The 16,925-nt window shown below is 44.3% G+C and overlaps 1 protein-coding gene across 5 annotated transcripts in view; it reads right to left on the bottom strand.

Annotated features, from left to right (window-relative positions):
• Nucleotides 1-9,795: 9,795 nt before the first annotated feature.
• Atp2b4 (ATPase plasma membrane Ca2+ transporting 4) overlaps nt 9,796-16,925 on the bottom strand; it is a 93,511-nt gene continuing 86,381 nt past the window's right edge. For 3 of the 5 annotated variants that reach the window (XM_005330316.5, XM_013360792.4, XM_040277991.2), the window contains one exon: nt 9,796-14,318. In XM_005330316.5, the coding sequence (XP_005330373.1) occupies nt 14,010-14,318 (309 nt within the window). In that variant the 3' untranslated portion in view covers nt 9,796-14,009. The remainder of the gene's footprint in view (nt 14,319-16,925) is intronic. The other 2 variants (XM_040277992.2, XM_021729849.3) reach the window with 1 other exon arrangement.

The following is a 16,925-nucleotide window of genomic DNA, read 5'->3' as shown; positions in this document are numbered from 1 at the left end:
TATAAAGAAGAAAGGTTAGTTCCTTTTTATTTATTTATTTTTTTTGTACAGGGAATTAAATGAACGAACCCAGGGGCACTTAATAACTGAGTCCCATCCCCAGGCCTTTTTATTTTTTTTTTATTTATTTTTTTTTAAAGAGAGAGTGAGAGAGGAGAGAGAGAGAGAGAGAATTTTTTTAATATTTATTTTTTAGTTCTCGGCGGACACAACATCTTTGTTGGTATGTGGTGCTGAGGATTGAACCCGGGCCGCATGCATGACAGGCGAGCGCGCTACCGCTTGAGCCACATCCCCAGCCCCTCCCCAGGCCTTTTTAAAAAAATATTTTGAGATTCGGTCTTGCTAAATTGTTGAGGCTGGCTTTGAACTTCTAATCTTCCTGCCTCAGCCTCCTGAGCCTCTGGGATTATAGGCTTGCACCACCATACCCAGCAGGGAGCAAAGCCCTCTTATGGGGATTGGGGACTGTGTGCTAGTGTAATCATGTTGCTAACACAAGAACCTGTCCTCTTAGGGAGGACAGAAGCACGACGTGAACAGTGTCCACCTGGGTTCAGATGGTCAATTGCCAACTGGTGAATCTTGGCAGGTCATCTACTCTTTCTAGGTTTTTCCTTGGATATAAAACGACTGTAATAATAATAATAATTCTTATGTAATGCTGTTGTGAAGACTAATTGGACCTATGATGAAGAATGCTTGGCTTAAGACTTGGCATATATGAGAGCTTATTAAATGAGGGCTCTTGTATTATTATTATGACATCGGTCTCATTAGCTCATACTTATAGGCTTAATGAACTGCTCTCATTGGCGTCCCTTCTCCCATTGGTGTCCCTTCCTGGCCCCTCTCCTTGATGCTTCCCCTGCCTACCTTTGCTTTCTCCTTAGACACATAATTCTGGGACATCTCCCACTGCAGGCACCAGGCTCTGGGTTTAGCTACATGGCTGGCAGTGTCCTGCATTCGATGTAGACCTGACTTATTATCCCTTGGTCCTCTGGGCCTTTGCAAAAATCCCCCCGCCCCATTAAGAAATTTGCAAGCTGTTTATTTGGTAAAAATAAACATATGTGATTCTTCCTATTATCTAAGCATCTAAATGATTGTAACCAAAGAAGTTGGCCAGAACTATATCACCAACTCTGTTTTCAATTTGCTTGCTAGGCCCTTTTTATATTTTTGTAAGGTGTAGAAACTTTGTGAAACCAGCAATGAATTCCGTTTTACTAATTGTGTAGTTCAGACAAGAGGCATTGAATGCCTTGTTTGTACAAGGTATCATGCTAAATAGCCTTTTAGAGGGTGTTAATGAAGAGAAATAAGCCTCTAAAGGACTTATAATGTAACTAGGAAAGAGAGGAAAGAGGAAAGGAAAATCCTTGATGTGCATCTACAAGACCTTGTGGTATATGTTTTGTATGTTGTACTATTCAACTATTTTTTTTTTTGCTACCAGTGATTAAACCCAGGGTGCTTAACCACTGAGCCACATCCCCAGCTCTTTTTAGTATTTTATTTAGAGACAGGGTCTCACTGAGGTTGCTTGGGGCCTTGTTAAATTGCTGAGGCTGGCTTTGAACTTTCAATCCTCCTGCCTCAGCGCCCCCGAGCTGCTGGGATTGCAGGCATGTGCTGCTGTGCCCAGTATATTCAACAGTCCTTGTTGCAAACAATAGAACTTGATTTGGGCATTTTCTTTAAAAGGGGAAATTTATAACTAGCCTACTGAATCCAAGAAATCTAGAGAACTAGGTTTGGAAAATAATGACGAAATCAAGGAAATTTAAGCAGAAGAGGGTTGGCCCAGAAATATTCTCGTTAATATTATGCTGTTGAAATCTCTTCTTGTAGTTCTAAGGCTACTGAAAAGTCTCTATCTCACTGTCATTCATTACTGTCCCAGGAAATAATCTTTTGTTTTTTTAATTAAGAATTTTTAAGTTTAATGAAAATAATGACCAGAAAGTGAAAATCCACTTAGTAAAATATATCCAACAACCTAATCATTATAAACAACATAGAGTTGATTTCTTTTTTTTTTAATTTTAATTTTTATTTTTTAGTTCTCGGTGGACACAACATCTTTGTTGGTATGTGGTGCTGAGGATTGAACCCGGGCTGCACGCATGCCAGGCGAGCGCGCTACTGCTTGAGCCATATGCCCAGCCCCCATATAGTTGATTTCAAGGAAAGTTTTTTTAAAGTGTATCCTTAACTCTCAGTCTGTGTCTGTAAAAAATAATATATATATGTAACATATATACATCTATTATTTAATATATATATATATGTATATGCAGTTTTTTAAAAATTAGAGTCTTGTGATGAACATGAAGATGAGATTCACTGTGATACATTCATATATGAACATACGAGGGTCAGGTCAGATTCATTCACTGACTGACTTTCCCTCGCCCATTTCTCCTCCCTTCTCTTTGTTCCCCTTGTTTACTCTTCTGATTTTACTTCTATTCTTTTTTTTTTTATCCTCCACCCCACACCAATTCCTTTATTTTATCAGCAGTTTCTTTTTCTCTTGTAAAATTCCAATCAAGTTGCACTTTGATACTTTACTCTGGTCCTTTCTGGGTTTAGGTCTTGAGGTCTTTTATTACTTTGTTCTTCAGACTTTTACTACTTAAACGATGACAAAGATCAAACATCATTTCTATTTAAAAATTATTAAGAGGAAAAATATGGTTCGCAGGCCACCACTGTGCACTCAGTTTGGGAACAGTGTGGCTCATCTTGTGGAGGGAGAGTCCTGGCTCTCACGTCTGTCTCAGGCCTCCTGGGCAGGGTGCCTCTCTGTCCCCTAGCACAGTGCCTGACTGGAAGAGTCAGCTGGGCCCTCTGAGAAGTTCTCTTGCTGTGAAATTGTGACCTGAATGTGTAATGGAGTGAGGAAGTAAGGGCAAAATCAGTGGCCAGTCTTTTCCCTGCTGTGAACTCATCATCCAGAGGAAAAAGGCCACCCTTGCACTGCCCTGCCCTCATAGTGACCCTGTGTTTGGTCTCCTTTGCCTACAGAAGTGTTAGTAGCAGCTGTTGTATTTCTGCACTCCCCCCCCCCCAAAAAAAAATATATATATGTATATAAAGGCCCCAATGGCCTTGTGTGAAAGACAACCCAGTAGGTTTTCTGTTTGAAAGTTTGGATGCTGGGACAACCAGAGAGGATGACTGAGAGCCCTTCATGGAGGAAACCCCACCCTACCCTGCACTTCTTTGCTCGGGTCCCTGAGGCCTCTCCAGCCCAGACAAGTCTGAAACAGAGAACAAAGGCAGCAAATTCCTTCCTTTTAAGTTGAAGATTTGAAGAGCAGGGTGAGGAGAGAACTTTACTCTCACATCTCTGCTCCCTGTACCCCCCAATCCCCACCCCGCCTCTCCCAGAGCCCCTTGAGAAGACTTGGAAGTGAGGAATGTGACCCGACTAGGGGAATTTTCGTCCCCCCTCTTAGCCTTAGCTCAGGTGGAGGAGGTGGGTTGGTATTGGTAACAGACCAGAAAACTCTTTCCGTAAGCCTGGTGCCCAGTGGCAGGGCTGCCTCGGTCTCCCTGGTCCTCTGGGGTGCTCTGTTTGGCAGCCTCCCCCATGGCCCTGGAGACCCACCGGCCAGAGTGCCCCAGAGCAGTAATAGCCGTGAGGTGCGTCCAGAGAAGCAAATGTTTGCCACCTGTCCCGAGACTTCCCCTTGTCTCAGAGCTGGGAGCCGACTGGCCACCCGTCCCTCCTTCATGCACAGGAGCACAGGTTTGCTGATCCCAGGCCCTGGCAGGGAGGAGGGAACCCCTCAGCAGAGGGAACAGGGTGGGCAGTTACATCAGGAAGCAGGTGGCAGCCACAGGGAGTCTCTGTGGAGGCGAGGAGAGCAGAGGTCCTGCCTGGGGACCAGACAGCAGACACACATGGCAATGGAACAGAGGCCAGGGAAGGAAGGCCCGGGGCCCAGGTGCTTTTCTTCATGTCCTGAAGGTTTGAGTAAAATACCTCACTCACTAACTACGATATTGTCCCATTGACCAGAGTGTCCCAACACGTTAGTGTGGCAAGCAACATATTTTCATTTCATTTTTGTTTTCTTTCTTTCTTTTGAACCAGCATTTCCTTTTGTTTCATTTGAGCAAAACAGGGCTTGGGGGTGCTGGGGATATAACTCAGTTGGTAGAGTGCTTGCCTTGCATGCATGAGGCCCTAGGTTCAATCCCCAGCAACACACACACACACACACACACACACACACACACACACGAGGCTTGGGCCTACTTCCCCCTTCTTTTCCCAGCTGATGCTGCCATGGTCTTTCCATTTCCCCCAGATTGCAGTCACATGACTAGCAGCACGACCCTGTAGAACTGTAAGCTAGGTCATTGCAGTCCTTGGTTAAAACCCTCTAGTGAGTTTGTTTCATAAAAGCCAAACTTATAATGGCCTACAGTTTCAGAATTTATTGTTTTTAGTTTACCCCCCTGGACTCCTTGCAGGTCCTCAAACCAATCCAATTTTCCTGTCTCAGGACTTTTGCACCTACCATGCCCTATGCCTCACTCTCTTACCTCCTCCAAATGTCTTCACAAATGTCTCTTTCTCAGTGAGAACTTCCTGACTTTCTTTTATTCTCATACCTTGCGCTCTCCACTCCCCTTCACCTACCTTACTTTTATCCCTAGTCTTTATCAACACTTGACATGTTCTGTATTTACTGATTTTATCTCTTCTCCATGAGATTAAATTGAAAGAGGTCAGGGACTTTGCTTTGTTTATCCTTTGTAAATACAACAGTGTCTGTCACAGTAAATTTTTTACTTGTTAACTCAATGAGCAGACTAATATCTATGGGGGAGGAGACCAGAGCATACAAATGACCAAGAGAGATCTCAGATCTAGGTGACTGCAAGCTGCTTTAGTGCTGTGTTCCATGGAGAAAGAAGCATATTTCTTGCACTTCAAGTTATGGAGCAATTTGCCTTTGTTGCAAATACCAGGGGCTCTGCCTGCAGGGAAGTCTGTCCACACATGTCCCTGCATGCAGCCAGGTTCAATACGCACTCAGTTATGCTACATTCTCGGGAAGATAAAGCATTGAAAGAGAAATTCCATCTAGACATTCCCCAGTGGCCTTAACCACAATTAGATGCTAGAGCAAGAATGGAAAGTTTTGGAGTTGGACCAACCCCAAGGTCACATGGTAAACTAGCAGGAGTTAAGATTGTGCCAGGCCACGGTCTTCCCCACTTACCCCACACAACATGTCTTATTTCTCCTCTCTGATTTTGCCAATGGAATGGTAAATTTTTTGGATTCCTAACCATTCCAAACCAGATTTTTTTTTTTTTTTTGGTGCCAGGAATTGAACCCAGGAGTGTTTCACCACATACTCAGCCCTTTTAAAAAAATTTTTAAAAATTTGACACAGTGTCTCTCTCTAAGTTGCTTAAAGCTTTGCTAAGTTGCTGAAGCTGGCTTTGAATTTGCAGTCCTCCTGCCGGCCTCAGCCGCCCGAGCTGCTGGGATTATAGGTGTATGTCACTATGCCCAGCCAAGAACAATTTCCAAGAAGTGCTATTTTAGTTAAACCTCGATTGTCTCTAAGGAGTCTTTTTCTCATCTTCCCAGTGTAATCTGAAAATCACTCACATAGTTTGATGGTCTTATAGAGATGGAATATCGTACCAGGGAAGAGGTGGGCTGAGATCTGGGCATTTGCCTCCTGCTTTGCTCTCTGCCAACTATCAGACTCTTACTTCATCTCTCTGATTTTACTGTTTCATTTTCTTTATCAAAGGGTGAGCAGAAATATATCCAAACCCTTTCCTACCTGGTCAGCAGTACCTCAGTTCAAAGGTTTGACAGGGAAGATGCAGGAATTCCTGCCTCAAATGAGAGGTCTTGGATGACCCCTGATGTGTGTCTTCTCTTCTTAGGCATGGCTGAAGGCAATTGATAGTTTCTTCCATCTTCCCTCCCCAGCCCTACTTCCTCTTTCAAATAAGTTTTCATATATAGTAACTTTAAGCTTTTTGTGGGGGAGGGAGTATTGGGGATTGAACTCGGGGGCACTGACCACTGAGCCACATCCCCAGCCCAATTTTGTATTTTATTTAGAGACAGGCTCTCACTGAGTTGCTTAGCACCTCACTTTTGCTGAGGCTGGCTTTGAACTCAGGATCCTCCTGAACTGCTTGGATTGCAGACCTGTGCCACTGTGCCTGGCTATGCTATCTTTAAATAGCCCTAATGGGCTAGGGATGTAGCCTAGCATGTGTGAGGCCTGGGTTCCATCCCCAGCACTGCAACAAACACAAAAATCAAACAGGCTAAGACATGAAGATCTAGAGTTTTAAAACACTAATCAGTCTTCCAATGTATTACTCCTATGTCTAAGTATAGCAAGAAATCTTAACCTATCCGGGTGGACTGGTGCATGCCTGTAATCCCAGCTACTTGTCAGTCTGGGCAATTTAGTGAGACTCTGTCTCAAAATAAAAAGTAAAAAGGGCTGAGGACATAGCTCAGAAGTACAGTACCCCTGGGCTCAACCCCAGTTAAAGTACATACACACAAACACACACATGGCTTAACCTAAACAATTGTGCTGTGTTGGAAAAAGGTGTGTTAAAAGGAAATGATTTATGTGGCCCCAGAAAGCCTGTTAGTGAGGCTTTAAGCAACTTGGAGAGAGACTTTGTGTCAAATTACCAAGTGGCACTTGAGCTTGAACATTCTTCTGGAGTAGAGATGGATACACCCCTGTAAGTGTGGCGGCACCAGCCATTCAGACAGTTCAAGCATTTGCCTTGCTTAGGCTTCATAAGCAGAAGTTAGATTTTTGGTTGTCATATTGAAGTGGCACCCACTTTCTCCTCTGAAAAGTCTTAACTGGGCCTCTCCAGAAATCTTCACCAAGACTGATTTTAGGACTGTCAGCAAAAGAGTCTTTGCAAAAGTCCAATGTAGATAAACTTCCTATTTTTGCGTCGCCCTGTTTTACTTGGCCATTGGCTGGGAAGGTATCAGCACTCCAGGTGCTGGACACCCCCTTACTAGTTTTTCACAAACGTATCCAGTATAGTACTTTGAAGAAGTGTGCAAATAAGGCCTCTGGCCTTGAGCTTGGCTTCACAGAGATGTCTACATTTTTAAGATAAGTTACAAATGGGCCCATGGTAACAGCTGGCAGGGGGAGAAAAGAAAGGGGAGAAGAAGCTCTCCCCTTCTCAGGTGTTGTCCTTGAAGAGTTAGCTTGCCCAAAACAATGAAAGAAAAAGCTGCTTTTATGTGAACTTCTGCAGACTGTAAACTTCTGAGCCCCTCCCTTTACATGCTGGGTATAAAACTATGAAACTCCCTGAACTTGGGGTTTAGGGGATTGATTACAGCAAAAGCTGTGCCCTCTGAACCTGGCTGCAGCCAAATAAAACTGTTTCCTGCTATCTTTGGTGCCTTGCCTCGTTTGTCCCTACAACAATATGACTTTTCAAATATGTGGGCCTTTGAGCTTTTTACTGTAAGTAATGAAATGGTATTCTGATTTGACACCCTCCTCTTAGGACATGGCAGTAAGAGGTCCTCCAGAGAGCCTTCTCTTCCATATATGTGACTTCTAAGGACAGTGATGTGGTGCTGGCTAGGGAGGTATTATTTGAAAAAAGTTTTAGAGATGGGGCTGGGGATGTGGCTCAAGCGGTAGCGCGCTCGCCTGGCATGCGTGCGGCCCAGGTTCGATCCACAGCACCACATACCAACAAAGATGTTGTGTCCGCCGAGAACTAAAAAATAAATATTAAAAATTCTCTCTCTCTCTCTCTCTCTCTCTCTCTCCTCTCTCACTCTCTCTTTTAAAAAAAAAAGTTTTAGAGAAGTAAAGACTTGCTTATGGCTGGCTGCACATCAGGATACAGAACTCCGAATCCACTACTCTTCAAGGCAAAAGCTTTGTAGTCTATGAATTTAGCAGGTTGTTACTTCTTGTGTTCTAGGTCCATGTTGGAGGCAACTGGATGTTAATGACACCACACAGAGTAACATGTTTACATGTTTTATTTATGACAGAGTTCCAAAACTATTTGCTGGTGAAGGACACGCCATTCTCATCCTGTCAGTGACAAGAAGGCTGTGCCCTAATAGATCGAGGTCAGAGGCTGGAAGCCACCTCCCTGATACCCACTGAGTTATCTTCTTTGGATCTGACAGAGTAAGCCAGGGAGTTGTCTGGTCACATGTACGTTTCAGAGGGAACCAGGCGCCACTGGCAGAGAACTTCAAACCAACCAGTGACCATAGGGAGAGTATATGGTAATGGAGAAAGGAGAGCTCACAAACCATTACTAAGATGGAGGGCAAAGCAATTATTTTCTAGAACTGGGGGTAGGGAAAAAGACAGAAGGGAAGAGCATGTTCTCTTCCATAGTCACCTGACCCAAGGAGCTGAGCAGGCCTTTATACGCCATTGAACCAGCGTCTTAGGATACGAGGTCACAGCCAGAATGACACAGTAGAGGTTCATTCTTCACCATTCCTTACCACATTGGGGTTAGGAGGTTGGATTTTTAAGATTCTCTATGTGGCATAGAAGAGGGGCGCAAATCTAAGGCTCAACAAAGACAAGATGAGAGCACAAGAAGGGAAATAAAGGGCCGAGCTTTAGAAAGGACTCTGTAGGTGCATGCGCATATGTGTGGTGTCTTTTCTAGCAAGAGTATTTTGGAAGGAAATTAACATAAGGAAAAAGACTTCAGGTTTATGACTCTTTAATGACTCCATCCCCTGCCCTTTTAATTTTAAGACAGGGTTTCACTAAGTTGCCCAGGCTGGCCTTGAACATGTGATGCTACTGCCTCAGCCTCCCAAGTAGCTGGGATACTACAGGCCTGTGCTGCAAAGATTGGCTAAATTTATTTTATATTAATTAATAAAATACCAGTCTCTCTCATTTTTTGTGGTTTGGGAAATTGAACTCAGGACCTTGAGCACGCTAGGCAAGCACTCTACCCCCAGCCCTCTGAGCCTCTATTTTTAAGAAACTAAGTGGGTGTAGGTCCATGTCTGTGGCAAGAAAAGTGGAGATAAGATGCAGGGTTGCAGTGTCTTTTCCAGCGAAGGCTGGCTCCTCCTTCAGCATCAGCCTGTGAAAACTCCCAGGGGAGTTGGAGCTATTCTTCAGCTCACACTTTCCATAAAGGAACTTGGGGAGCAGACAAGATCTTTTATTATTTTTTAACCTGTGGTGTTTTAAAAGAGAACAGAACTTATTTGTGCACCTGGATGAGAGCTTCAGGAAGGAGTTATCTGAGATATGAAAACTCAGCAGGTAAATGATCTGCCAGGAAGCTGTTTGGACCTGAAAGTGGGTTCTGATATCAGTCGTGCTGGAGATTCAATGAATGGAACCATAAACAAAACAAGACAAAACAAAAACCTATGGGAGAAGAGGTGGGTGGAGGAGAAACTCAGAAGGAAAAGCAGCCAATAAGGAAAATGCCCAAAAGCAGTTCATTAAGAAAGAGGGGAAGAGAGGTTGCCAGCTCTGCCTCTTGCTCATCCCTTCTAGAGCTCCGGATTCCCTGCTCCCCATGTGTGGACTCTCACCACCTTTACTCAGTGGGTGGAACAGAGCTTGTGCTCCAAGGTCCTGAGACAGGGCAGTGAGCCCTCTGGAGGGCAGCAGGCCAGAACAAGACGGGTCTGTGCTTGTTCTGATGGGGTGGTGGCGGCAGTACCCTTCTCAGCTTCACCGGTATCTAGTGGCATGACCCAAAAGTGGAGACACATTGAGGATGGCACAGTTACAAGTGGGCATGGGTTTTTATTCTCAGTGCATGGCAGTATTGGTTTCTGCTCAGCAAAAAAGCTTTATTGATTCCAAAAAATTATCCCTTTTAAAACTCCTCTTTTTCCCGTCTCAGTGGAACAACATATTTGAATTTCAGATTTGCCAGTTTATAGCATTTTTTTTCCCTAAGAACCATATAAATACATGCAAAACATTGTACATAGAGCTTAAATAATATCAAAATGCAAATACCGGTTGGGTGCACTGTTAAGCTGAACTGTAAGTTATGGCCACACACACTAGGGTACACATTGCTTTGATATCAACATTTGTTTGTCATGCAGACCACAATAGTCAACCTTTAGTTGTTTTCTTTTTTTGTACAAAAATACCAGTGCTAGTTATACTAGTTACTGAAAAGAAGAAGAAACTCAAAAGTCCTATCTGCGTGCTGATTTGAAAGGAACAACATAGATTTGTTGGCACATATATATGGCATATTTACATATGGCATATATACATCTGGGGAGAAAGCATGAGCCAAAGGCCGATTCAGTCACGGGAGCTCATCTCGCTCCATCTCTCCTAATCAAGAGGAAAGGGGACAGCAGGCCTGACTGCAGAAGTTCTGGCACTGAGCCTAATGTAAGGGAGTCTGGTCTATTCTGAGGAAGAGGCTAGAATGGCTTAAGAACAGCAGGCATTTATTTATAAGCGCCCACCACCCCCAATGCAGTGTGATATGAAAGGTGAGCAGTGTGTACATTGGGGTGGTACCCGGGCGGCTTCAGTTGTAAGGCAAGGGATGTGGGGAAGAAAGGAAAGGGATGCAGGAAGAGGTTTTCTGGCACATTTGAGTTTGCCATGCCCCTCTGGGTTTTTGGCAGTGAGGTAATCACTCAGATTTGTCTGTGCAAACTCTCCCCTTGGAAGTTTGAAGGGAAGAAGAAACCCAACCCCAAAGAATCCACAAGTGCCCAGAGGGACTTCTAGGTGGTCTCTTTCTTAACACCTTTAGGGATAGGAGAGTCATTTCAGAGGACAGAGGACATCTGTGGGAAGGACCTAGACCTGAGACTGTCACCCAGGGTTGGAACCAGTCACTGTGTTTTCCATTTGGAGCTCTGTCTCCCTTCTAATATACTGCACAAAATCTTTATAGAGGAAGAAAGGAGTCACAAATCAGATCCGTGCATGAAAACTCACTAATGGAAAACTCCGGGGGGTGGGGGAGACAAAGTGGAAGAACCATAAAAAAAATGCAAACTCCAAATCAGAATGTTCCCGTAGACCAGGAGAGACCAATGTCTTTGGTGCCACTCTGCCAGCTTATTCTTGGACAAACACAAATCCAACAGAGGGGTTCTGATCCCAACCACTAGTTCCGAACAAGCCTGGTCATATGTCTGCACTGGGGCGGGCGGGCAGGGAGTGGAGTGCTCGCTCATTTCCTGACAGCTGCTTCCCTTCTTCCTGGCTGCTTCCCTTACTATCCTCAGTTCACTACCAGTTTTTCTAGGTTTATCAAGAGAGGAATCTAGGATGATCATTTCTCCTTCTCCCCATCAGACCCTTTTCAAATCGAAAGCACCATTTTGGGGAAAAGTATTATTAACTTATGCCATATTTACTCACTGCCAGTTGGATCATTGAAACTGAATAGAAAAAACTTATATATAAAAAACATATGCACATAAACACTTAAACTTACTCAATTCCATATCAACAAAATTTATATTAAAAAAGTCTAGAACCCAACAAGTTTTATTCCCCCCTAAGTATAAAGATGGCTGTTTGGAGAAAGGAAGTACGATGTATTGGTTTTTAAACCAATTACAAATATACTAGTCACCTGTCATGTCGAACAGCTGGTTATGCACTCCCTTCCACAGGGTTACATGACGGCACTTTATTTAAATCCTTTAAACAAAATACATATGGCTGACTCAAAAATATCAGTTTCTGATCTAAAGAAAACTATATTTTTTGCATAATATTTCTATATTTTCTCTCTTACTATGGAAACTAGAACACACACCAAAAAAAAAAAAAAAAACTGTTGACTTTAAAAAAGTAGACACAAGCCCTCAGGCACCGTGAGAGTCTTTTGGGAGCAGGAATGGTAACATGGCCTCCAAAGCTTGTTATTGGCTTGCTTTTCAAAATGATCTGAGGTAATAAAAGACTTGACAGAATTAAATCTTCCAATGTACTTAATAAATATATATGTGAACACCTAACACCTTGGGTGAGCTGTTTTCCCCCCATGAGCATTTAAGACAGAGAGAAGATAGCTGAAGCATGTAACCCCTATTTCCTACAAGGATGGATGGTGTAGTAATGGGGAGGTGTAGTGGGTATTGTTTCTCTACTCTTCCTACCTCGGACAACTCAGGTGAAAGGGGTGAGGGAGGAGGGATCAAGAAGAAAACGCTGGAGTGGACAGGTGCAGATACCTTCCTCTCCCAAATGGAAATTTGGCAGTTCCCAAGAGGCTAGGGAGCCCTCTCCTTACTGCCCTCACTCTAAAGGGTGTGGGGGGGCTTCATTTATCTAAGGGGAGTGGGAATGGGGGATATGAATTAGCTCCACCTGCACAGAAGAGCTTACGTCAACAGCAGGGATAAAAATGGAGCTCCTGCAAATTCGGCTCCACCTTGTCCCAGTAAGGAACACTTTGAAAAGTCTCCTAGCAAAGTCCCCAACTCCTGAGAGGCAGGTGGGCAGGGGATGCTTTGGGCAGTGTTCAGGGCAAAAAGGCACAGGGCTTTCCTGGGCAGCAGCAGGAGCATGCTGCTGGGGAGGGGCTTGAGGGGGACATGTGGGAGAAGGGAGGAGAGGAGGCCAGGGTGGGTCTTTTGCTCCTTTAAGTCAGCACAATACACAGGGGCCTCTCCCTTTGGATATGTGTCTGCAAAACTGGAATATGTGCAAAAGGCTGAGGCTGAGCAAGTTGTGGGCACAGCAAGCGCAGAAAGAGGAGACTGAGAGAATGTGGAAGCTGGTCCCCAGGAACCTAAGCTCAAGGTCTTGAATGCCTACAGGGAAGTTTCCTCAGATCCTGCCAGAGTGGCTCTGCAGCCTTTCCCAAGGCCTCTCGACACTCACTTCCCCAACAACTGGGTCCTTCCCCGGAAGAGTTTTGGCAGATGGCTTTGAAAGCAGTGGTCACCTCAAGGAAGACCCCATAACTGTTTGCTGGGATGGTCTACCTTCTCCTAGGCCTGTATGCTTCTGATCTTCAAAACCCAAGTCCCTCCAGGAGGCAGGCCCATGCCCACTTCATTCTTTTGCTGCCACTTTAGGAACAGGAGGAAGCTCTGGCCTATGGTAAAACTGTATGTCATACATGCAAGCTTTATGGTCAAGGCTGACCTTCCTGGCACTTAAAAACCACAGCTACCTGACAAGAAGGCAGTTCAGAAGTAGAAGCTAACCTGGCAAAGAGAAGGAAACAGTCTTACCAGCTCTTGACCCTTTTAGCAAAGAAATCTGTCTGCCTCTAGAATGTGAGTGTTCAATTGGGGCTTGAAGGGAGAATGGTCAAAGTGGACTCTACTCATCCACATCCTTTCCATTCTCTTAATTTTAAAAAAACTTGAGAGAGAGAGAGAGAGAGAGAGAGAGAGAGAGAGAGAGAGAGAGAGAGAGAGAGAAAGAGAAAGAAAAGAAGATGAGGGTTACAAAAGACTAAAAGAACCTTGGGAGGGCAGAAAGAGCCGGAGGCCTTCAGGTCTAAGTACTCAAAATGGGCAAAATCATTTTAAAAACAATCACTCTCCGGCTGATTTTTTACATTCCATTCCTGCCTCAACACATTTGTGGATCATCACTCTCTCAACTTGACTTATAAATGGCAGACACTCAGGATAAAAAAAATCCTGAAGTCAGGAGATGGTGACATGTGTGTGAACACAGGAGAATCTGGGCTGGGGTGATGTCAGGAGGACTGTTGTGACTTCTTTAGAAACGGCCAACTGATATACCCAAAGAGCAGATTCTACCATTACCTGCCTGGCACTTGACTAAGTCCTGCTACCAACCCCAGCTCAAGGTTAAGCTGGAATCCTTGCAGGCCTGTGCTCTTGCTTCTTCATGGTCGGGTGGGGGTTCTCACACACTTGGGAGTGGCTGACATGACAGTGAACAGTCTCATCATCACCTTATAGATGAGATGGATGAAAAAGGAGATTGGGAAAGCAGGGATGGGAGTCAGAGAAAAGAAGTTCAAACTGATGTCTCCAGGCTTTGGAGAGGGCTGTCCGAATGGGAGGCGACAACTTGCACTTGGCTGCTCTCCACTGCGTTGTTGTTCTGGTTGGCGTATGGAGTGACCTCACCATCCAACAGAAGCACCCCAGTCCCAGTCGTAGGAACATTTTCAAGGCTTTTGTCCTCTTGCTCATCCAGGAATGGTGTTTGTGGCAAATCCTCATCTATGGCAAATTCAGGGTGGGTCATGAAGTTGTGGATGGATTCTTGGTTCCCGAGTTTCTGGATGCTTACAGAACTATGGAACGCTCTGACCACTTTGATCTATATCAGGGGAAGGAAAAGGAGGATGAGAAGATAGGTGGTGAGAAGTGGCCCACAGAACAAGGAATGAGTGGTTTGAGGAAACAAAACCCAAACTATAAAACATGACTGCTCAACAATCAAAACCAAACATGGAAGAGATCATGGGGCACTAGAAGTGTCATGTGGCTCAAATTTCAAGCACTAGGGTGGGGTGAGTGACGGCAAACAACGATGATGTTTCAAAAGTTGCATTAAAAAAAAGTCGAAAATCCAAAGCAAAGTTAGCATTCCCAAACAATTCACTCTTAAAATGAAACAGAAAACAAAAAAAGATTCATCATTAGTTCTTTTGGCTAGAGGGTAAGGATGTTGAAACTAGGCACAAATTAACAGCCAAACTTAAAAGATGATTCACACTGTGGATTTCTGTGTTGAGGCCAAACAGTTTGTGAAAGTGGAATGGAAAAATTACACACTGAAGTTCAGTTATCTGTTTAAAACCCTCAAAGAGCCAACATATACCAATCTGCATATAATACACACTGGGTGACAAGTGATCATGGATATTGTGCAGCCAGGCAGACAAACCAATCTTCATTCAGCAGCATGCAGGAAATTAAAGCTCTCCAACTTAATAATCTGCCTGTCAGTCAGAAGACATGCACATATTTACATTCCACAACCTCCACTGCGTCCCCTCCCCTGAAATCCTTCATTCCCTCCCCTAGAAGATGTGGATAACATACAGGGGCAAAAGACGCCTTCCCTCTGCCTACTGAGAGAAGGCCTGGCCCTCACAACTCAAATGCATTTCCAGTCTCTGATCCACAGCAATGGTGCCCGATCATGCTGCTTTCTCCAGCTGTTTCCAGATTGCAAAGAGGAGCATGATGTTACATGGGGAAGGGAAAACATGGGTCTAGGAGAGAAACCTGATCCAAGAGGTGAGCCATGAACAAGTGGCCTTTCTGATGGGGGCGATGAAGAGGATGGTGGCAAGGAAATAATTTGCAGTTTTAGGGAAATGAAGGAGCCCACGTCAGTCTTTTTTCTACAGCATGTAAAGGAAGGAATGCAGGCAATTCAGATTTAAGGGGGAAAATACTGATCATAACTGGTCCCTGTGAATAGCTTTTCCTTCTCCACTGGTACCCGCTCTTTTGGTGGGTGCTTTTCTGAACTATAGATTTCTCTGAGGTGTGGCTTAGAATTGGGATGGGGAAGTGGTCGGATTCCAGAGAGATGGGAGAGGGAGGCCAGGGGAAAGGTAAGAAATTGTAGGACAATTTAAGTTTTGGGGGAGGTGGCCAATCCTAGCCTCATCTAAAAGTTCTTCCCTCAGAAAAGATATGGGAGTAACACAGGAGAAGTCATTAAGATGGGGAGGACAAGAAGGAGTGGCGGATGTTGGGATAGGGCACCTCTTTCATTCCTCTGCTGTTTAAGCAAAAATACATATTCCTTGAGAAGAGGCAAGAATGTGGGCAACGTAGCATACGATGTTTTAGCCAAATAAACTGGTTGTATTTCCTGTCCTCGTACTTCCTATCATTGAATTGAATCTTCAAAAAATACTTCATAAGGAAGCCTCGCCATGGGTCTCTACTGGCTTCCTCTGCAGCTTGTACACCCGCTCTGGGCTGAGGGTGCTCAGAGCTTGGAAGGCAAAGGACTCCTTGCCACTCACTGTATCAGCTCAACACCTCAGCCAAGAAGAACCAAGGAACCTGGACACACACTCACCATGTGGAACAAGAGCAAGGAACCACTTTTCCATCTTTCTATGATATCTATTGGCCCTCTGATGGTAATTCACCTGTCACATTGCCTATACTCCGGATCTAGTGAGATCAGGTGGAATGAGGGCTCCATCTAAGCTTCAAAAGGTCTCAAGTTTTCAGTGAGCTACACAGAGTGAAGCAACTTGGACTAAGTGAGCCCAAATTCATGCTTCTCCTATGGCTCTAATACAGATTCACTGGCCAATGGATCAGTCCGAAGCATTCCCGCCTCTGTAGGAAGGATAACTCGGTCCACATTTTTGGTCTACTTTTGAGATCTCAAAATTTCTAACAAGTCCTACAGTAGGGCAGGTACCTTTATGCCACAATTTCATTATCTTCTACATCAGTGATTTTTTAAAACTTTCTTCTTCTATTTTTAAAAAGCAATTGAATACTTCACTGAAGTAATTACAAATGAAATCCATTATAAAAACAGATTTTAAAAGGTTAAGTTTGGAGTGTGGGTCTAGAGACCTGTTTGCTGGCTTTTCCTCCCACTTGTTGGGGTGACCATTAATAACACTGTTATAGGTAAACAAATGAGAGAGATAAAATGAGAGAGATAAAATGAGAGAGATGCGTAGGTAGAAAAAATAAGGAAACCTCATTCTTTTGTGGGGAAAAGGAACAGTCATCCAGCAAGACTGCAGGACTTTTGGGGTCTAAAGGGGAACCATCCACCTGTAAGGGAAGCTCAAGTGAAGAGGAGTGGGGGGGCACCACCTGGCCCAGTGGGTGAAGAGCTGGGTGCTAGGGCTGCAGCACACTGCTCCTCAGTGCCAACATTGGCTCAGAGAACACATGCTGATGAACCATCACACATATATCACCACCAATCCAC

The sequence above is a fragment of the Ictidomys tridecemlineatus genome, chromosome 10, assembly GCF_052094955.1.
Source record: "Ictidomys tridecemlineatus isolate mIctTri1 chromosome 10, mIctTri1.hap1, whole genome shotgun sequence".
Lineage (NCBI taxonomy): Eukaryota > Metazoa > Chordata > Mammalia > Rodentia > Sciuridae > Ictidomys > Ictidomys tridecemlineatus.
The sequence above is the reverse complement of the archived record's forward strand: the minus strand, read 5'-3'. Positions and strand labels throughout refer to the sequence as shown.